The 22,681-nt window shown below is 48.5% G+C and overlaps 1 protein-coding gene across 1 annotated transcript in view; it reads right to left on the bottom strand.

Moving 5' to 3' along the window:
- The window catches only part of SEZ6 (seizure related 6 homolog), a 1,090,094-nt gene that overhangs the window by 12,598 nt on the left and 1,054,815 nt on the right, over positions 1-22,681 (bottom strand). The window contains exon 15 of the mRNA XM_085649158.1: positions 7,410-7,530. Within this exon, the coding sequence (XP_085505284.1) occupies positions 7,410-7,530 (121 nt within the window). The remainder of the gene's footprint in view (positions 1-7,409; positions 7,531-22,681) is intronic.

A 22,681-nucleotide genomic window follows, 5' to 3' on the forward strand; every position in this document is an offset into this window, starting at 1 on the left:
GCAGATCCTAGACACATTTTACTAGGCCGCTTCTGTGGGTGGCACAACCAGTGCTGCAAGCCCACTAGCGGCATTTGTATTTACAAGCCCTGGCACTCCTGGTGCACTCTACTAGGGGCTGACAGTAAACCAAATGAACCAATCATGGACACCAATCAATGTATACATTTTACCATAGGGAGAGCATATGCACCTTAGCACTGGTCAGCAGTGGTAAGGTGCCCAGAGTCATAAATCAGCCAACACCAGGTCAGAAAAAATACAGGAGGAAGGCAAAAAGTTTAGGGATGACCCTTCAAAAAGGGCCAGGTCCAACAGGGACGTTAAGCCTTACCCACTTGCTCAGGTCACAATAAAACCCCATGAAAAAAACCCGTGCACAGTAAGGGTTGGGGTGGTTGACTCCCTGCCGGAGGAAGTGATTTTGGGGGTGGATAATCCGGAGTTCTTGGCCCTCTTTCATAGATCAGTAACCACAACAACAGCTCCTAGGATAGCAACAACCCTTATCTCTCCCGAGCCATGGGTCACGGACCGCAGTTTTCGTTTTGCACAAGCCAATGACTCCACTTTATTGAATGCTTGGGAGAGTGCACATATGTCACAGAGCCTAGACACACCGAGATATCCTAGATTCCTCATAACCAAGGATCTCCTATACCGGGAGGGGGTGGAGGGAGGGGACCCTCAGTTAGTGGTGCCTCTCTCTTTCCGAGACCAGGTTCTCTTCTTCGCCCACACCCATCTCACAGCCGGACACAGTGGGACCGAGAAAACCACAGACAGTATACTACGGTATTTTTACTGGCCCGGGATTTATAAACAGGTGAAGGACTATTGCACGAAGTGTGAAATATGCCAGAGAAGGAACCTACATCGCCCCCCAGCAGCACCGCTGGTTCCCTTACCAATCGTAGGACGACCCTTCGATAGAATTGGCATGGATTTAATCGGACCGCTGCCCCGTTCATCTAAAGGCAACATGTATGCGCTGGTGCTTGTTGATTACGCCACCAGATTTATCGAGGCTTTTCCCTTAAGAGCCCCCACAACAGCTAACATAGCCGAAAAGTTGATTGAGCTATGCTCCAGGGTCGGATTTCCGAAGGAGATTTTAACAGACCAAGGTACCCCGTTCACTTCAAAATTGATGCAGGAGGTCTGTAAAACCTTGGATATAAAACATCTACGGACGTCGGTGTACCACCCGCAGACGGACGGTCTCGTCGAGAGGTATAACCAGTCTCTGAAAACCACCCTAAAGAAGATGTTGTCGGCTGAAGGACCCGAGTGGGATCGCCTCCTCCCCTTAGCCCTCTACGTCTTGAGAGCTCAGAAACAGAGCAGTCTGGGATGTTCAGCCTTCGAACTCCTTTATGGCAGACATCCGAGATCCCTGCTGGAAATGACCAAGGATGCGTGGGAGATGGAAGGCGAACAAGAACAAAGGGCCCTCCTTGACTACACACAACAACTCCGGTCCAAAATAGGTAAACTAAGGAGCTTGGCCTATACTAATTTGGAGATGCAAAGACAGAAGCAAAAACGATGTTATGACAAAGGGAAAAAACTCCGGACCTTAGCGGTCGGCGATTGGGCTTTGATCATGCTCCCGGCCTGCGCCAGCAAAGAACGGAGTGAGTGGAAGGGACCTTACGAGGTGGTTGGTACGATCGGAGATACCACCTACCGATTACGTCTTTCACCATCAAAAACCCAAACATACCATATAAACTTATTGAAGAAGTGGATAGGGCCCCCCCCAACAAGTGCCCACTTGCTCCTACCTCAACCCCAAAAGGAACCCTCCACCCTGAACAAACTGGTCATAAGTGAAGACCTTCCACGAGTCCGCCAGCAACAGTTACGCGATGTTCTCCGTCCCTTTCAAGAGATCTTTTCAAATAAACCCGGGAGAACATCGTTAGTGGAACATCACATTGAGACCCCGACGGGACAGAAGGTAAAGCTGAAACCGTACCGCATACCGGCCGCTCGGAGAGAGGCCATCAAAAAGGAGGTCAGAGAGATGTTGAACCTTGGGGTGATTCGGCCCTCGAATAGTGACTGGGCCTCGCCGATTGTCATGGTGCCTAAACCCGACGGTTCTCGGCGTTTCTGCATGGACTTTCGAGCCCTAAATGCCATCTCTACGTTCGACGCCTACCCCATACCGCGCGTAGACGAGTTGATTGAAAGACTCGGAGAAGCCGCCTTTATCACAACGCTAGACCTGACAAAGGGATATTGGCAGGTGCCCCTCAGGGAAACCGATAGGAAGAAAACGGCCTTCATCACGGACGAAGGATTATTCGAGTTCACCGTGCTACCGTTTGGCCTTCATGGGGCCCCAGCCACTTTTCAGAGGCTTATGAATGCGATCCTACAACCCTTCCCGTCGTTCAGCTCAGCTTACTTGGACGACATCGTCATATACAGCGACACTTGGGAAGAACATTTGGCGCATCTCAAAACGATCCTCACCGCCCTGCAAGAAGCTGGACTGCACATAAACGCCAAGAAGTCCAGAGCGGCGTTTACGAAGGTCAATTACCTCGGCTTTGTGTTAGGTGAGGGCTCTATCACCCCACAAACCTCCAAAGTCCGAGCTATACAGGCTACCCTCTTTCCTGGCAATAAAAGAGATCTGAGGGCGTTCTTAGGCCTTATCGGGTACTATCGGAGGTTCATCCCCAACTTTGCAGACACTGCTGCCCCTCTTACAGACCTGCTACGCAAGGGGAGTAAACAAAGGGAATTCCTACAGCCCAGTCCTAGTGCCCTACGCGCTTTCTCAGATTTGAAAGATACCATCACAAGCCAGCCGGTGTTGTTATCCCCGAACTTCTCCAAGCCCTTTATCTTAGCCACCGACGCCTCGGACATGGGCATAGGAGCGGTGTTGTCTCAGGAGGGGGGGATGGGCTAGAACACCCCATTCTATTTGTAAGCCGGAAACTATTCCCGAGGGAGGCCAAGTACCCTACTATTGAGAGAGAGTGCCTGGCCATAAAATGGGCCATAGAGAAGCTTCAATATTACCTGGAAGGTAAACCATTTATCCTATATACTGACCACGCGCCCCTACAATGGATGTATAAAAATAGGAGCCAAAATCCCAGAATCCTACGATGGTTCCTCACCTTGCAGCCGTACGCCTTCACCATCAGACATAGGAAGGGCAGGGATAATGGTAACGCTGATTTTCTCTCGAGGGTCTTCCCTCTCCCCGAACGGGAGAATCCAGGGGGGGAGGAGTGTAACAGGGCGTTCGATACTGTAGGACCGCCCTCCTATAGTCAGAAATGTTGTACACCAGATGCCTCGTTGACCCCTTCTCTCCCCCTGCAGCAACCCGAAGCGACAGGCACACTGGAGGAGACATATCCCTATTATACGCAGGACTGGCCCGTGGAAAGGGGACAGGGCTCCTTTAACTTCGCCTTTCAGACTGACGAGACCACTCCCACCGATGACGTCACGTTGCTAGGATACACAAAAGCGGTAGGATTCCGGAAGACGACGGACGGCGTTTCCCAGGAGGCGGAAGGAGATTCAGTGCAGAGAAGGAGGACGATTCGAGAGGGGAGAAGCGGAGGTAGCAGTACGGAGGAAGGGAGACCGGACGAAGACGACTCCGACAAGCCAGGAGGCCAACGTTACCACGAAGCGCCCGGCCACGTTCCCAGGGGAGGAGCGTGGCTCGAGCAGGTACGTGGAAGGGTAGCGGGTTGGTTGGGGAAAGCCACCTCACCACCATTGATAAACCCAGACCCGTAACACCGAGACCGCATCCAGTACCCTGCCCTAGTATCCCCCTCACACGTGCACCTCCCCTCACAGTCACGAGAGAGTGAGAGCACTACAAGCACTTGGTTTCCCTCACTCCCGGCCCTACTTGTGTCCCGGCGCACGAGATCCCTGACCTAACCAGTACTTTCGTCTCTTTTGTCCTATACGACGGAGGGAAGTCACGGAGGGAACCAGACCGGGGAGTCAACAGCAGCGGACCTGAAGACCGAATAGGAGCGTGTCGCCCTGAGCGTCAACCAGACAGTCCAAAGATTGAGGAAGCCGGAGACAGTCCATCCTTGTACCGAACATTATTGGGAGAAGCCCTGTACCCGGTTGAGAATAAAGTGCTCGACCACACTGCATTTTCTTGTTTGTCGTCTCTGCCGCCCCTGCCCCGTCACAGTCGGTAACCTCAGATCATTTGAACAGGTACATGATTCATAAAGATTGAGGGTAGCCAAGAGCAATTCCAAAGCCTCTCCGCTGGGTGTGTGTTCAAAATGTGGCGAGGAGGAATACAAAGAAAATTTCTCAGCTTCCCTCTGACAACCCGCCAGGCAGGGATGAATATTAAAATCTCCCATAAAGATCACCTCATACCCATGACAACTGTTTTCAATGTAAGTGGATAAGAGATCCTCTAGGGATAACAAGTGCTCGTTAAGAAATTGACTGGTCGGGGAATTATAAAATTTAACAAGTAGGATAGGGTTACAATTTGGTGAAGTCAGTTCAACCACTAAACAGTTTTTAGATTTAGACTTAATATGCCTAGGTTTACCTTTGATATCAAGTGAAATATATACAGCCAGCCCGCCCCTTGCTCTTCCTGCTTTACTTGGGTCTGCAGGTACAAAGAAATGAGAATAGCCATCTAAGGCCAAACAATCTAGCGTTACCCAAGTTTCCTGAAAAGCAAGAATATCATAGTTCCTGATTTTGTCCAACCAGATCTTGTCTTTGAATTTGGTTCTAAGCCCAGCGATGTTCCAACTCATAATTTTGCAGATCCTGGCGCCTGCAAAGGACTGTGCTGTCGAACCAAAACCAAGATGTGGTCCCTCTACGTCATTTTCATGACTTGGCAAAAGTCAGTCATTTTGATCCATAGAAGATAGTGGCATAAAGCGGTTAAACAGTTCCAGAGGCTGGGTATCAGGATTAAGCATAAAAGGATGATGACGATGAACTGGTGCGTTATTCCTTGAAACTTGTCCCCATCTGGAGTACGAATCCCAATTAGTGTTCCACCCTGGGGCAGGAGTCCTTGGGATAGATACATTCTGCTGTTCCCCATAAAAGAATTTCAAAGTAAGGGGGACCACAGTGCCTTGTCTTCGTTGGGGAGGAAGGATATTTGCGAGGATGTTAGGAAGAACGTGTTGATTTGAGAAGCTCACAGCCACACAGTCACCTTTTAGTTTTTTGGGCCGATTTCCCAGCCAGGGAACCCTAGTTGCTGATTTGATTGCATTTGCAAGATGATGCTGTCCCCCGGGAGCTAACCGCATATTACTAGTTAGCCAATGTAGGGCTTTGCTACACAGTGAATTAGAACTTTCCGCCATGCCTCTTTCCAGCGGAGGGACATTTGCGAGGACTAAAACCACAGGTGTGGCTTCAACGATGAATTGCAGGGGATCCGTAGTAAAAGTTTGGGCTTGTGCTTGTGTTTGCGCTGGGGAATATTAGCCGGAGGGGTTGGGTTTGTTGGGGGACATGGTAGTGTAAGGACATCACTGATAGTAGACAAGGTTGATGGCAATAAGTTCTCCCCAAGTAGTTCAGTTCCTTCTCCAGCCCCCAAAGCACTTCCGGCGACAACTCCCCTAGAATTATTGCCCAAACGAGTAACTAACGTAGTTATATTTTCAATGCCACTTGCAACTGTATTTTGGGAAGCACCCAGCTTCTTAACCTCAGCTTGCAGTTTGTCAATCTTAGATAAGAGAGGTTTAACAATGATGCTGATTTTAGTCTCGATAAGATCTGCAATTTTATCAAGAAGAGCTTCTTCAATAAGACAAGTAGGATGATCCTCAGCGTGAGTCACTTGTATGCGTTTTGGGGTGATAGCCTTCTTCCGTTTTGTCCCTGAGCGTAAACCACCCCGCTTAGGGGGAACCTTTGTACAATGTTGCTTATGTCTGGCTGCATGACCTAGAGGAGATTGGTCAAGAGCAGAGGCCTGAGTCTGTGTATCTTGATCAAGATCATTTTCACTGTAGTTATCTGCATTGCCCTCGGCGGGCAAACCCTCAAAAGCCGGGGTTGCCTTATCCGGAGTGCCAGGTATAATTTGGGGCGAGATATCAACAAACGTGGTTACACTATAAGCATCTTGCGTAATGGTTTCATCTGTCAGAGTGATATCAAATGTGGGTGGGGACAGACAAAGCAAACCAGGAGATTGGCTCAGCCCCAAGGACTCCCTCCTTTGCATATTAATTTTCTGTACAGTCTGAACAAGATAATTATTAATCTTGTTTTGTTGGGCTCCACCAAGTTTTTTAGGCATAGCTTATAATAATGTAACGTATATTACAGAAGAACGTAAATACAGCTATAAATTAAGTCTTGTATAGGCTCGCCTTACTTGAGAAGTGGTGATAGAGATGGCTCGTGTAGCGTTTCTGGCCCTGCCCCTGCCTCCTCCTGCCGATGAGGGCCGTAGAGGGCCCGCCCTTTGCCCGGGCTTAGCCCGGCGCCGCCCGCGCGCGTCCCGCGACGCGGAGGAAGGCGCGTGTTTTTAAAGTGCCTCCGGGCGCGTTGGCGGCGTCAGCGGCCGCAGGGGTGCTTGGGGGCTGTAGTCTCCCCCCGCTCTCGGCCGCAGAGTATGGTGATGGCGGCGGCGGGGGAGACGAACAGCAAAGAGTGCCCAAGACAGCAACGGCAGCAGCGCTGGCGTGGAGATGGCGTGAGCGGTTCCCTCAGTAGCGGCAGGTAACAGAGTCTGTCAGTTGATTCCCCCCTCTCTGTGTCATCCTCTAACATGTTTTCCATATCTTTTGTGTTGCATCAAATCTGGTATCTGCATTGAATGGTGATTGTTGGTGACAAAGTAGATAAGGAACCAGTGCTAAAGCCTCCCCTCCTGCTCAGGTTCTAACTCTTCTTCATCTGCTCACCACATGATCATTCTCATAACTAATATGTAATATGTCATTTATAAATTAGATTTCAAGACTACAAATACTCTGAAGGATTCAGCTTCATGATACAAAGCCAGATGACTGGAAACATTGCATATGAATTTTATAGTGTGGACAGTATAATAAAGGAGATTGATGAATGACGTACGTATGCTTCAAAGTTGGACAACATAAGTACAACACAGGGTAAAATATAACTGTTTCATTTAGGGGACCAGTGATAACTTCATGGAGAGGACGGTGCATTAGTGCATTTATAAAATACTAACTTGAGACGGAACACACAATTATTTGAATAGATCATGCGTGTCATTCCGTGTTTAGGGTCACAACCATACTCTGTACCAACATGATAGCAAGCTCCCAGCCGTAGGCTTCATTTGACAAACTAAGGCATTCAGAGAGCTATAGTCTTGGTATGTACCTACTAAAGATATGCTAAATAAAAGTATGGAGACTTACTTCGAAAAGTACATGTAGATGCCACCTATGATGAGGGCAACGATGACAACTGGGATGAAGATGGCGATTAGAATGTTGACTCCTTCCAGCATATTCTGTGAGGTGATGGACTTTGCTACAGCTGAACCAGAGAGGGAGAAAAAGTGTCAATGATGTGCGAAGAAGATAAGAAACAAAGTAAATGGGAAACAAATACATTGGTAGGGAAATAATTTTAAAAAGAATTCAACTGAGACAAAACTAGAATAATACATGCCTGAAATCTATCTGCAGACTCTAAGTTCCAGACATGTATTATGTTTGCTTTTTTTGTATAAATTGTGGCAAACTTTCTGCAGCTTGAATAATGTGACCACCAGCTATAACACAGATAATGGGTCTCGACACTATTCAAGGAAATGAGGGTAGAGGTTCTAGTCAGAAAAATAGTGACCCGCATTTACCATGGATGACACTATTTAGTTCGTATTCTTACATGCAGACCTTTTTCAGTATATCCCAGCTCATTTCTTTACTAAAAAATTCTACAATCTCCAATATGTAATCTAGGCTTTTTGCTAACAAAGTGAATATACAATTAAGCACACATCAGTATATATAACAATCACATTATATACATATTATGCAAAAACACCCTTTAATTCATTTTCTACATGTTCAGATCAAGGCCAATGCCGCAATCATTGACACAAGAGCCCCAGTGGTGAACATTGAGAAGGAGATAGGGGAATTCGGGGAACAACCTTTACAACGCAACTTTTACAACGCACTACACTTACAACGCATTTTTTACAACGCAACATCCACTACAACGCATTCCATTACATAGCATGACACTACAACGCATTTTTAGAAACTACCTTTACAACGCATTCCATTACATCGCATACTACCTTTACAACGCATACCATTACAACGCACTTACCCTACTGTTGCACCCCCTGGAGTTAGAATAGTAATTTTTACCCCTATACTATCCAACACTTACCCTACTGTTGCACCCCCTGGAGTTAGAATAGTAATTTTGACCCCTATACTATCCAACACTTACCCTACTGTTGCACCCCCTGGAGTTAGAATAGCAATTTTTACCCCTATACTATCCAACACTTACACTACTGTTGCACCCCCTGGAGTTAGAATAGTAATTTTTACCCCTATACTATCCAACACTTACCCTACTGTTGCACCCCCTGGAGTTAGAATAGTAATTTTTACCCCTATACTATCCAACACTTACCCTACTGTTGCACCCCCTGGAGTTAGAATAGTAATTTTTACCCCTATACTATCCAACACTTACCCTACTGTTGCACCCCCTGGAGTTAGAATAGCAATTTTTACCCCTATACTATCCAACACTTACCCTACTGTTGCACCCCCTGGAGTTAGAATAGTAATTTTTACCCCTATACTATCCAACACTTACCCTACTGTTGCACCCCCTGGAGTTAGAATAGTAATTTTTACCCCTATACTATCCAACACTTACCCTACTGTTGCACCCCCTGGAGTTAGAATAGTAATTTTTACCCCTATACTATCTAATACTTACCTTAAATGCAATTTAATATTATGCGTTGTAATGGTATGCGTTGTAAAGGTAGTATGCGATGTAATGGAATGCGTTGTAAATGTAGTTTTTAAAAATGCGTTGTAGTGTCATGCTATGTAATGGAATGCATTGTAGTGGATGTTGCGTTGTAAAAAATGCGTTGTAAGTGCATGCGTTGTAAAAGTGTGCGTTGTAACGACATACATCCGGGGAATTCAAGGTAAATACAGAAGTGCACACCATGTCAATATCAGTATGTTAACCAACAGTCAGAAACAATAAAATCAGTTGCTGTTGTTGTCTTTTTTTGTAATTGGGATATGCACATGTTCAGTTAACAACCAATAAACAAAGCCAACACGTGTTTAGTCCTTACAGAGATCTCTTTTAAGGCTCTCATACGGGTACTGTGGGTCATGAACACCAATGTAATGAGTCGAATGTATCAGTTACATCATTTCCGTTGCATTATAAAGAGACAACATGACATCAAGATGTGGTATTAAGTGCAGACTTTTGAAGGAGCACTGGTTCCTAAGAGTCCAAGTTGGAACTCCGGCATAAATTAAGCGCGAACACGAGCATACATATTTCAAACCATAAGCAGGCAATGGAAACTTCTGCCTTGAATAGTATCCTGACACAGTAAATCTCTGTGATCCGATGGCTCAGTGCTCTAGCATCAACCCACAGAAAGTCCATAGTAAGAAGTGAGTCCAGTGCCAGGATTGAGATATCCGTGTAGGTTGGTCCCTTGCAGAACGGGTACTTAATGCGATACACAGGATCTACACTCCAAGTAAATCTGGTCATGAGTAAGATTTGCTTTCCACATATTTATTAGGGAAAAGGTCAACATTACGGTCTATATGCTTTTTCATCTTAAGCTTCCTGTTGGTAGTATATTTTAGGTGCATTTAATGACAAGAACATAGTTAACAAGCCATGAAAGTTGAGAAGTATTAACATCAATGCTTATTTTTATTTTCGTGTTTTGTTATTAATAAGTATAATGTGCTCTTTGTTGGTTTTGGCAATGTTAGTCTTTCATTTATGTCGCTTTGGTTGTGCAGCCATTTAGAATAGTCAGGTTATTTCAGTCCGTCCATTATGTCTCTAATTAGGTCTGGATTGACGGGGCATTTGTCCATCAACCCTATTGTTTCCAGTTATCCAAAATATACATATATGGGACTTTGATTTGACCCAGAGAAGTATTTATTTCTAAGCTAATGCTATTGGCTGGTTGGTGTATCATTCTATCCCCTATGGAGTGTTGGCACGGTAATGCATGAGGGACTACTTATTGTTACCAGTTCTCTAAAAATGTGCTTAGTGAAGAGGCTTACAAGCCTTCTCCTCACCAGAGAAGGCCATCCTAGCTTCAAAGTGTAACCATGCATACTGCCGATGTGTGTTCGCTGACTGTGGGTGACGGCAGCACATCTCATCTTCTCCATTATCCTATTGTGGTGATGGTGGTGCTCTGTGGTCAAGCTTCACCATCTTCTGATGGCAGAATTACTCAGAAACTCCGAAGCACGCTATTAAGAGCTTGGTGGCAGTCTACTTCTGTTGCCGTAAGATCCTCTTCCAAGTGTAGGGCTACAAATGGTAGAATAGACTAGGGATACAGCAAGTGAGTGGATATAGGAAATGGCACCATGGGAGGTTAAGGAGTTAGTAAATCTCAGCTGTCATTGCTTGTAGGTACTGTCCCAAACCCCACTAAAGTTAACGTCAAATGGATACTTCTAATGGAGGGCGGTAGTGAGGGAATCCTTTGAACAAGAAGGTAATTGCTGGTGGAGTGGGCAAAACCAATTCAATTCTGGCCCAAAGTATGAGGACTGGTCTTACAAAATTTGGCCGAGCTGCATTTGGTTCCCAGTCCAGTCCTAATAAAAGAACAGCCAAGGCATGTGGACCATACCATCTTGTCAAAGGGTAGGTGTGGTAGATGGGGAGTCTGAACCCCAAACAATGCACTGTCTAAAGCTTCACAGTTTTGTATGCCGATAAAGGAGTGGGCCCCCTCTGCTCGACTTGTTTGGGTCTTTGAAATATTGTATGCCTCCTGAGTCCTGGTATTCGGAGAGTGGTGAAGGGAAGGACAGAGGTTGTCATAGTGCAAAGTAAAGCAAAATGACGGAGTCCCCCTGCAGAAGATACTGCGGGACCTCAGACACTCACACATATCACCACTACCCAGAGATTTTATGTTGGATGGTGGCTATCGTCAGATTGGCAGGGTGGGCAATCTGCCATTGCCTGAGGGGCCTGGCCAAAGGCCAGCTGGTGGCCCGGTTTTTTCAGCTGTAAATGAAATCACATTTTCCAGGGCTGGCTTGACCGTTGGCGCTTGATCTTAAAGGCTGCTGTAGCCATAGAGCGAAGATCGGAGCTCATAAAAACCAAGTACAGAGAATGGCTGGCTCATTGCCTTGTGCAGTAGGACAATGGGCCAAACTGAGCGGGCACAGCTTATGGTGGGTCTCCTCCTGCCCGCTTCTCCCAGCGTGACAGTGAGGCCCCCGGGAGTGGCTCTGCTCTTTTTGAGAGCCGCAGCCAGCACTAATGTTACCTGGGGTTGGGATGAAATGGGTCTGTGCATGGAGACATATTGCATGTAGTGGCCATCTAAGAGGCTCTACTTTTGTCTCCAGCAGTAGACAGACGAGTCTCAGGTGCCCGCTGCCACCTTGTCATCTTAAAAACTGGGAGGGGACTCCTGTTCACTACTGAATGAAAATAAAAAATAACGCAAACAACCAAAATGAGCAAAAGAAAAATATTTTTGAAAACAAAGCACTTTAAAAAAGCATAACATAACTGTGAAAAATGTTCATTTAGAGCCAAAATGACAAAGGGAAGGAAGAATATACATGGAAGGACAGTAACAAAATGGATTGAGCGAGGAGGGGAATGTTGAGAGAGACAAAAGGAGAAATGAGACAGCAGAGTGGAAAAGAATGACAAAAACATGGGAAGTGAAAAAGCAAATCAAGTGAGGAAGAAAGGTAAGGTAGAGGAGAGAGGAAAATGGTGCTAGAGATGCAGACAGATGGAGGGAGTGAGAGGGGAAGAGATTAAGGAGCAGCAATGATGGATGACAGTGGAGAGAAGGGCAGAAATTGTTAAAGATAGAGTAAGCTGGAAAGCGAAAGTGGAGAAGAGGGAGACAGGAAAGTGGTGTAATGGTCAGAGCTGCCGACATTGGAACTTGGGAACCAGGTTTGAGTCTCAGCGTTGGCTCACCATCCTGTGATTCTATGCAAATTACCTAATCCTCTGGGTATAGTTTGCGCTAAATAAAACTACAAAAAAAGTGAATGATGATGGAAATGATGGAGAGGAAGGCAGAAGAGGGTGTCAAACATTTCCTGGCCTATGAGAAAAAGGAAATATGGTTGCTTCCTCACATGCACTATCCTAATTGTCTCCCTGAGTCTAGGGCAGGTGTCTCCACCCTCTCCTGTAATAGGAGATACTTATTTTCAATGAAACTTGTGAGCTACTAATATTATTAGTGTTGTACTACTGGCCACATCGGACATGTGTACATTAGTAGCCACCATATGCAAGATTACTACTATGATTACTACCAGTAAGACTATTACCAGAGAGCACCTCAGTGCATCATGTTGCCGGCAGTAATTTAAAAAAGGCTTTATAAAGTTAGAGGCCTCTACATGGGTAATACATATGAGCCATAGCTGTAATGCCTCTGGCACCAAGGTTAACATTTATAAAACGTCTCCCCGGCGCTACATGATGTATCACTCAAACATCAGCTTTAAATATAATTTAGAAGCCAGCCATTTTTCTCCATACATCAGCTTATGAGTTCTGGAGAAAAAAAACAATTTTCGTCTTAAATATGCATTCTCAATTTTGGTATAGGTATATTAATTCAACCAATCAAAAGCTTCTAATTAAGTAGACTGCCCACTGGCGAGCTACTAACTAGTAGCTAGAGAGCTACCAGTAGCTCACGAGCTACTCATTGCAAACGTCTGGTCTAGGGCTTAGTTCAGCGGTTGTTGGCATTCCAGGATTAGTGCCAAATGTAGATTACAATCCACAGGTATAATGTCCTTCATTAAAGGGAATGATAAAGGAAATTCCACCTTTGGATTCTCCTTTGGTTTAAATGCTGCCTCAAGGCACAGGAGGACTTTCCGTCACTGTCTGCAGCAAATTAATAAAAGGGACACATAAAAAGATAACATTAGGTATAGTACAAAGAAATTCAAGAGGCAGGGGGATGTGAAAAGGGCTGACAGGAGAGAACACGACTGGAGAAAAATGGAAGGTTTGCAAGACAGAGAAATTAAATTAATCTTCAAGGAGAGATACAAAATGACAGGAGTAATAAGGGCATGAGAGATATACAAATAATTGAAGAAAGAGCCCACAGAGCAGACAGAGGAGAGAGAGAGAGAGAGAGAGAGAGAGAGAGAGAGAGAGAGAGAGAGAGAGAGAGAGAGAAGAGAGAGAGGGGGGTTTGTACACAGAGAGGAATATAGGAAAAGAGAGAGGGGAAATGTGAGACACTGAGTGATGCACATAGAATGAGAGACACCAAGAAGAGGAAAAGACGTAGAGTATGAGGGAAAAGGGAAGAACTAAAGAGAGAGGCAAAAGGTGATAGGGAGAACGAGAGAGGTGCACACAGGAAGTAAACAAGCATTTGCAATGCAATAGGTCTCGCCTTTGGGAGATTTTGAGCTATTGGCATTGTAAATGACAATGCCTTCTAATTATGTTTTTCAAAAAACCTTCAATAATAAAAGGAATTGTCATTTATAATACCAACAGGTCAAAGTTTTGAAAATGTGAGACCTATTGCATTGGAAATATCCTAGACGGAATCTATGTAAAAAAAGATATTTTAAACCTGTGCGTGTTTGGGGGGGGATGGAGGAAGTGGTAAGGGGCAGGGAGTTAGCACAAACCGCATAGACAGAGGGGGTAAAAGAGGCAGAGCTAAGAGACAGCAAAACGCAGAGCGGTGTTTGAGATGGTAAGAACGAGGGGGTAAGAGAGAGTAGAGAAAGAGGGAGAGGAGGAAAGAAAGGTGGGAGGTAAAAGTGACAGAAAAAAGGAGGAAGGCAAGAAAGATTAGGAAAAACACAAAAGACCACAAGTATCTAGGAGAGACAGCTGAGACAGGGAACGGGCGTTGGAGCATGGGCTAAAGGAGACATTAGCGAGTGGAGGCAGAAGGGGTAGGAGAAAGGGAGAGGTGAGAAGAATAAGAGACAGGGGCAGAGACCGGGGAGCTCGAGGGGCAGCAGGGAGAGGAAGGGGAGAGAACATATGTCACTCACAAGGGAATAGGGGGTCAGATGTGTGAGCCTTTCTGTTGTGTGCAGGGAATTTAGGTGTGTATAATCAGACATCCTGTAAGCTGCGTGAAAGCAGAGTCCGTGGCAGTGGACGGATCAGGCCAAGATGTGCAGCAATGACAACAGTAGAGGGCAGGAGATAAAGTGATGTATGTGAGGTACACAAGTGCATGCGCGAAGAGAGAGGGCAGAAGAGAAAGAAATGACGTCACAATACAGAGAGTAGACCCTGCAAGGGCAGCGGCTTAATTAAACAAGTGCTTGTGTTTTCAGCTGATCCTAGTTTGTTTGCAAGCGACTAAAGATCAGCTGAAAACACAAGCGTTTGCAAAGTACACTAGGATCCGATGAAAAGACACATGGTTGTTTAAAAACTGCTTTCTACCCTAATCTGGTTTAATATGCCCACTAACTTGCTGCTTTCCTTACCTGCGTCCCGGGGGAGTTCACGGTTCCTGCCTCTGCCTCGTCCATAGCCTGCATGCGAGGGGGGAAGCTCATGGGTCCTGCCACTGCCTCGTCCATAGCCTGCCTGCGTGGGGGGAAGCTCATGGGTCCTGCCTCTGCCTCGTCCATGGTCTGCCTTCGATGGGGGAAGCTCCTGGCTCCCGGGTCCTGCCTCTGCCTCGTCCATGGCCTGCCTGCAGGGGGGAAGTTCGCGGGTTCTGCCTCTGCCTGCAACTGGCTCAGAGTGGAAGAAGGTGGCTCTTAGGCAGCAGCGGAGCACTGACTAAACCCGAAGGAGAGGCAGCGCCGTGTGTGCTGGAGAGGAGGGGGACGGAGTAATGGAGGGTGAGGGTTGGCACTATACAACAAGTATTTCTTAGTGGATTGAACGTGTTTTCTGTGTGTACTCACATGCCTTCTATCTGTGTGCCCTGTGTTTGTATGGATGTAGGGCTGTGTTTTACGTATAACTGTGTGTGTACACAAAGAATGCAGGGGAGGGGCGCCATGTCTCCTGCTTAAGGTTGCCCAAAGGTGGCGGTGGCGAGGGGTGTGCGCGCGCGTTAGGCAGCCGCGGATGCGGTGAGGGGGGTCGGCAGCGGCGGGGTGTGTGCGCGCGCGTGTGTCTGTGTGTGCGTCTGCGCAAGCACGTCGCAGAAGCGCGTCCACAGACCCCGATCGCTGCACCTGCCCTTGTCTGTCTCCCTTGGGAGCAAACACGGCAACAATAAGTCTCGTTGGCGGCAGCGCTTCGCGCTGCAACGCCAGCGAGACCTAAAAATGGAATACTACTTAGGCCTCCTAACTACCGTAAGGACTCATCTATCAATGAACGTAGGGCAACAACGCGATGCTCTGCTAAGTACAAAATAGGGTTTGCGAATTTCCGAGGTTTGATGTTTCTCGGGTTGGCCGTCACTGAGTCACCAGCATCTTTTTTTACTTTGTAGAATGACACGTGTTTCTTTCCAGCTACAAATCTACGTAGGAGCAGGAGGTATCAGTATGCAAAATAATCACCATGACAGGGTGCAGATTGCAATTTGACAGTGTAGGTTGGAGGCGGTCAGGCAAGCCTGTTTCTCTGACCATGGGACAGAGGGTCGCTGCCCTTGTGCACGTTACTATAAACAGGAAAATGTCAAATAACGCACACCTAAAAGTTGCCAGCTCTGACAGGCAATAAACACTAGGATAGGCAGGGAGCCTGAAGTCCTGTCACCTACATAGACGGGGTGCGCTAAGCAAAAATAAAGCTCTACAACTGCCTGCAGCACACGCCGAGCACCCACTAAGCACGACATTTAAGATCTACCCACCAAGGCTTCAAGGATACGCCACCCGGAAACCTCCCATCCCAGGACAAAATCTGTGCATTTCAATGATTATATGGCCCCAACCAATTGCACTGAAATTATTATTTGCCTTGACACGGCCCATCAAAGGAGCACTGCTCTCGACAATACCGCGATCCATAAAAACTGTAAAGATCGTTGGGCCCGAGTCCAAGGGCTCACTGGCCCGCGGCGGCGTAACACCTGAGTGACGGAGATTTGCCAATCTGGGATCCTCGGAGCGAGGGAGACTCGCAGCACCTCCACCGCCTGTCAAAACAAACACAGAACAGACAGCTGCGTCACTTCCGCCTTCAAAGGTGTGCCCTGACACCAGGCCCGTGTCTAACGTATAAAAAGCGAAGAAGGACTGTAGCTAGATAAATCGAAGGAAATAAACAAAACACTACATTGCTTTCTATTTTTTTTTTTTAAAAAGGCTGTCCCAAAAAACACAAGATGAATTTGAGAATATACGTTTTTTTTAAGTTTCACTTACGTAGCTTTCTATAGCCCGTGCTCGGCCGAGGGGTAAATAGTGCGTTTATCGAAAGAAGAACAAGTTAAACACAACCAGTTGTTATTTACATAGGATTGAAACAACCGACGTCAAGTGAATGGAAACAAAACAGGTAACTAACGAGAGAACAAGCGCCCCACAATGCTAAATAATAGCACATCTCTGGAAAGGACCTATAATTAACTCAGCAGGTCTTCCGGAGAGGAGCACTCCAATAGAATGAACGCGCAAAAGCTGGTCATGTGAAGCACGTTCACAGACCACAATCTGCTCGTGGGAAGCGCGTTCACAGACCCCGATCGCTGCGCGTGCCCTGGTCTGTCTCCCTTGGGAGCAAACACGGCAACAATAAGTCTCGTTGGCTGCAACGCCAGCGAGACCTAAAAAGGGGTATAGAGACAGAGAGAAAGAAAGGCCTTTGGAGTGAATTCCTGGAGGGTTTCCTGATTCAAATCAAGTCTCAACCCACAATACAAAAGATATTCAAGTATGAAGATATATGCAATTTCCAAAGACATCGCTTGCAGAGAGGCTCCTGAGTGACAACCAAAAGATGAAGACCTCTGGTTCCTTGAGGGTGAACAGAAGCCTCCAGACACGACGGATGCGCATGGTTCTCTGACTCAAGACCTGATATAGGAGCGACCCTTGACCCTGCTTCCAGGCAGGTCGCTCCCCACGCCGCACAGCACCACCTGTGTGTCCGTGTCCCTGAGCCCGCTGCTGCCGCTTGCTGGAAGTTCGAGGCCCTCCTCCACCCGCAGGCTACCACCTGCGCCTCATCCTTGGTGGCCAGTGGTAGGCCGTAAGCTCTTTGCGCTCGCTCTGCCCCTTTTTTCCCTGTCTGCCTCGCAGTGATTGTGCATTCTGGCCTTGCATTGTAATCGGTTGTATTTCTCTTTTATTCCTTTTTTGTACTATTTGTACTGTTATTGTGCCCTTTTTGCCTTCTGTATCCTCCGCCTGCTCTACCCTCTCGCTTTTCCTGCCACTGCGTCTCCTGCGGCCCCGCCCCCCAGCTCACCCATTCGTCCCACTCCCACCTCCCAGCTGCTCCTCCCTCCGACCTCCAATTCTAATGGCGGCCGCTGTGTGGCCGTGCCGCTGGTGCGCCGAAGGCGCGCCTAAGGGAAGCCCATCTGCGCCGGTCCGCGCCCGTCCACGCCTGGACCGTGCCCAGCGCCAGACCCCCTGGTCCCCACGAACGCCACACCAACCAGCGCCACTACGCCGCCAGCACCCTCCATGCACTCAACACCGGTCGACCGCACACCTGCTTTCTGGCCGCCCCGAAGCACACCAAAGGACCCTTCTCCTGCCGGAGATGCAGCTTCACCAGCCTCCAAGCCGCCAAACTGCCCACCGTGACAGGACACAACCACCTCAGATGAATACTACTGAACACCCGTTCCGCACGCAAACATGCCGTCGAACTCTGGGACCTGCTCGACACATCCTCCCCGGACGTCGCCTTCCTGACAGAGACCTGGATGAATGCCTCCTCGGCACCCGACATCGCCATAGCCATCCCGGATGGCTACAAGATCACCCGCAGGGACCGCACCAACAGAGTAGGAGGTGGAATCGCCATCATCCGCAAGAACACCCTCAGGGTCTCGACCAGCACCGACGACACCCTCAGCACCGCCGAACACCTGCACTTCCAGATCCACACTGATCCCAACACCACCCTCAGAGGAACTCTCGTCTACAGACTCCCCGGACCCCGTCCTCAGTTCAGCGACTCCATCGCCGACTTCGTCAGCACGCACGCCCTTGCCTCCACAGACTACATCCTCCTCGGAGACCTGAACTTCCACCTCGAGAACAACAACGACACCAACTCCACCACCCTGATTGACAACATCGCCAACGTCGGACTCAGACAGCTCGTCACAACGCCCACCCACTCCGCCGGCCACACACTTGACCCCATCTTCTCCGCAAGCTCCCACATCACCTTCAGCCACACCACCAAACTCCAATGGACCGACCATCGCTGCATCCACTTCACCTTCCGGAAAACCACCATGCACCACCGCACCCAACAGATCCCCCACCGCAGCTGGAGCAAAATCACCGAAGACCAGCTAAACACCAACCTCGCCCGAAGCCCACCCACCGACCCCCTGCAACCTCAGTTGTTGGATCGACGACTGCGCCAACACTCTCGCCCTGATCAAGAAACCCTCCAACAGACGCACTAACAAGAAAGCCAGCTGGTTCACCGCGGACCTCCAGGCCTCCAAGCAAACCTGCCGAAAACTAAAGAAGAAATGGCACCATGAACAGACACCGGACAGCTATGCAGCCCACAAGAACGCCATCCGCAGACACCATCACCTCATCAGATCTGCCAAAAGGGCCACCTTCAAGGACCGCCTCGACAACAACGCGCACAACAGCAAAGAGCTCTTCAACATCATGAAGGAACTCTCCAGCTCCAACACCAACGACATCCCACCATCACAAGACCTGTGCGACTCCCTTGCCACCTTCTTCCATCGCAAGATCGCAGACTTCCACGACAGCTTCAACAACTTGACCGTCCCGACAGCCACCGACACCACAGACCCCATGGCCACCACCCACATTGATCCCTTACTCACTTGGACCAACATAGACGACGACGACACCATCAAAATCATGAACACCATCCACTCCGGCTCTCCGTCAGACCCATGCCCACACCACATCTTCAACAATGCTAGCGCCACCTTCGCACCCCACCTCCGCAAGGCCATCAACATCTCCTTTGAGACCGCGACCTTCCCGGAGAGCTGGAAGCATGCCGAGATCAACGCCCTACTCAAGAAACCCAAGGCTGATCAAAGGGACCTCAAGAACTTCCGGCCCATCTCCCTGCTCCCGTTTCCGGCGAAGGTCATCGAGAAAAGAGTCAACAGATGACCCGCTACCTCGGGAGAACAACATCCTGGACCCGTCCCAGTCCGGGTTCCGCAGCAACCACAGTACCGAAACTGCCCTCATCGCCGCCACTGACATCAGGGCCCTACTGGACAACTGCGAAACCGCGGCCCTCATCCTCCTGGACCTATCAGCCGCCTTCGACACCGTCTGCCACCGCACCCTACGCATACGCCTCCACAATGCAGGGATTCAAGACAAGGCTCTGGAGTGGGCCTCCTCCTTCCTCTCCAGCAGACCCCAGAGCGTCCGCCTCCCCCCTTTCCATTCCGAAGCCTCCGAGATCATCTGCGGCATACCCCAAGGATCATCCCTCAGCCCGACATTGTTCAACGTCTACATGGTACCGCTCACCCACGTCGCCCGACTGCACAACCTCAACATCATCTCTTACCCTGACGACACCCAGCTGATCCTCTCCCTCACCAAGGAGCCCCTCACCGCCAAAACTAACCTTCACGAAGGAATAAAAGCCGTCGCCGAGTGGATGAAGAACAGCTGGCTGAAGCTGGACTCGGACAAAACGGAGGTCCTCATCCTCGGTTCCACCCCCTCAGCCTGGGACGACTCCTGGTGACCGACCGCACTGGGAGCAGCACCGACACCCACCGACCACGCACGCAACCTGGGGTTTATCCTAGACTCAACACTCTCCATGGCCAAGCAAGTCAATGCCGTCTCGTCATCCTGCTTCAACACCTTCTGCATGCGCCGCAAGATCTGCAGGTGGATCCCCACCGAAACAAGAATGGTCATCCAGGCCCTCGTCAGCAGCAGGCTGGACTACCGAAACGCCCTCTATGCAGGAGCCTCGGCCAAACTCCTGAAACGACTATAGCGCATACAGAATGGCTCTGCACGCCTGATCCTCGACATCCCTCGCCACAGCCACATCACACCCCACCTGAGAGACCTGCACTGGCTTCCTGTCAACAAGAGGATCACCTTCAAACTCCTCACCCACGCACACAAGGCACTCCACAACACCGGACCAGCATACCTCAACAGATGACTCACCTTCTACACCCCAAACCGCCAGCTCCGCTCCGCCGATCTCGCCCTCGCCACCGTCCCCCACATCCGAAGAGCAACCACTGGCGGTAGATCGTTCTCCCACCTCGCCGCCAAGACCTGGAACACCCTCCCCATCCCCCACAGCAGACCCAGGACCTACTAACCTTCAGGAGGCTACTCAAGACCTGGCTATTCGAGCAGTAGCAGCACCCCGCGCCCCCCCGTGCCTTGAGACCCTCACGGGTGAGTAGTTCGGTTTACAAATGTTCTGATTGATTGATTGATTGATTGATATAAAACAGGATATTTAGGGATATTCGCGGGAGGAGGAGAGGGGGGGGGGGGGGGGGTAGCACATACTAGGGGACAAATAGGTGACTACACATTAAGGCATCCAAAGCAGAGAAATGTATAGGCCTGAAGATCTGGTGAAGAGACTCGTGGGTGAGTTGCAGTAGAATATTTATCAGAACTTTCTCCCAAAATTACTCCCTATACTAAGCAACGTTTCATGAAAAGTCATTATCGACAAACGTGGGCCACTTTTTCTTTCGGTGCCCGAACCTAATTTTATTCCCAATCCGACGCTCATGGTAACCTCATAAAGGGTGAGGGCGGGAGGGATGGACGACCGCAAGAGCCTGCATTAGGCTCGAGAGGAGTAGACACGTGCGCCAAACGCAGCGGAGCAGTGCATCCTGGCTAGATAGATGGCGTTTTGTTGCCCTCTAGTGGAATAAGTAGGAATTACAGACACGAATTCACCTGACAGCAAACGAATCCAAAATGCTTCCGGCTTTATGTTGTCAACTGTTAAAACCTCTATTTCACCTTCCGTTTCTGAAGCGGGGTCGTCAATGACTGAAAAGAACAAGATATTACTACCTGAGGGGCACATTGATCGGGATTTAAAAGAGAAAGGTAGAGTGTGGCCCAGACGTGCCCCTGGACCTGAGCAGAGGAGGATTTCATTGAAATCAATGAAGATTCCGAGGGCGATATTGTTGAGCAAAAAATCCATACGAAAAAGCAAAGGCTAAAAATAATCTCACAGACAGAAATGTTCAACTCTCAGGCGAAATGTCTGCGTGAAGGACTATGTTCCTCGAAAGGATTCTGTGAAGATTACCTCTAGCGAGTATTAACTCGAGAGGTTGAGGTAGGGAGAGGTTGGCCTGACTTTGGAGTCGAGGAACCAAGCTCGAGCCTCGGTGTCAGCTTCCTTTGATTCTGGGTGAATCACTTAATCTCCCCGTGCCTACCAAAAATGAATGTGTCCTTGTTTGAGGTAACTGGTGCTCATGAAAAGCCTCCAGTACCTTCGGGTCGAGTTTGCGCTCTATAAATCTGCAGGGGTGGGGGGGACTTCACTGGGCTCAAGGCAGGCAATAAAAGTGACTGTCAGAGCGACCTGGGGGACAAAGAGGCAGATCTTTGGACCCCGCAAGGGAGAAAAAGTTATTCCTGCACAAAAGAGGCCCTGTGAACAGACTCTGGGAGCTACAGGGCCAAATGTCACCTACCTGCGTCCAGTTTAGGATGGTTCAGCTGCCTGCTTTGGCTGATCGCGGACACGCAGCTCACCAGTCTCACGGCGAGTGACCTTCAATGTCCTTTGAGTAACAGCCTCATCTCAGTGTTGTCTGCAGAGGTGAAGCGTGTGAACTCGAAAGAATATTTAAAACTCTGGGCAGCCAACCTGGCCCGCTCTCTACACAGAGGGTTACTCTAGTAGCAGTTAAACGGAGTGAGGATTTACAGACACTCGTGCAGTTTGAATGGGCTAAAAATGAAAAACAGAAAGGATCATCGTTCGAGGGTAGAGGACACGGTACACCTACTCCGGAATTACAGTTTGCTGCAGCTGAGACAACGCCGCCCTTCTAATAATACTCGATATATCCAGAAATCTGTCACTTCCACTTGAATGGCAACTTTTGGAAGCCGGGGTTAGAAGAGTTTATGGAATGCGAGCTGTTAGTTAAAACTAAAGCCTAAAAAACTTTGTGCACCATGTGTCATACTAAAATTCTAGTTTGTAACCATGAAGTATTTACGGTCCCATTTTAAAGAAATTAACAACACTATTTCCCTAAACCTCTGTGTGTCAGATTGAAAGCTCG

The sequence above is a fragment of the Triturus cristatus genome, chromosome 3_2 (assembly GCF_964204655.1).
Source record: "Triturus cristatus chromosome 3_2, aTriCri1.1, whole genome shotgun sequence".
Taxonomy (NCBI): Eukaryota; Metazoa; Chordata; class Amphibia; order Caudata; family Salamandridae; genus Triturus; species Triturus cristatus.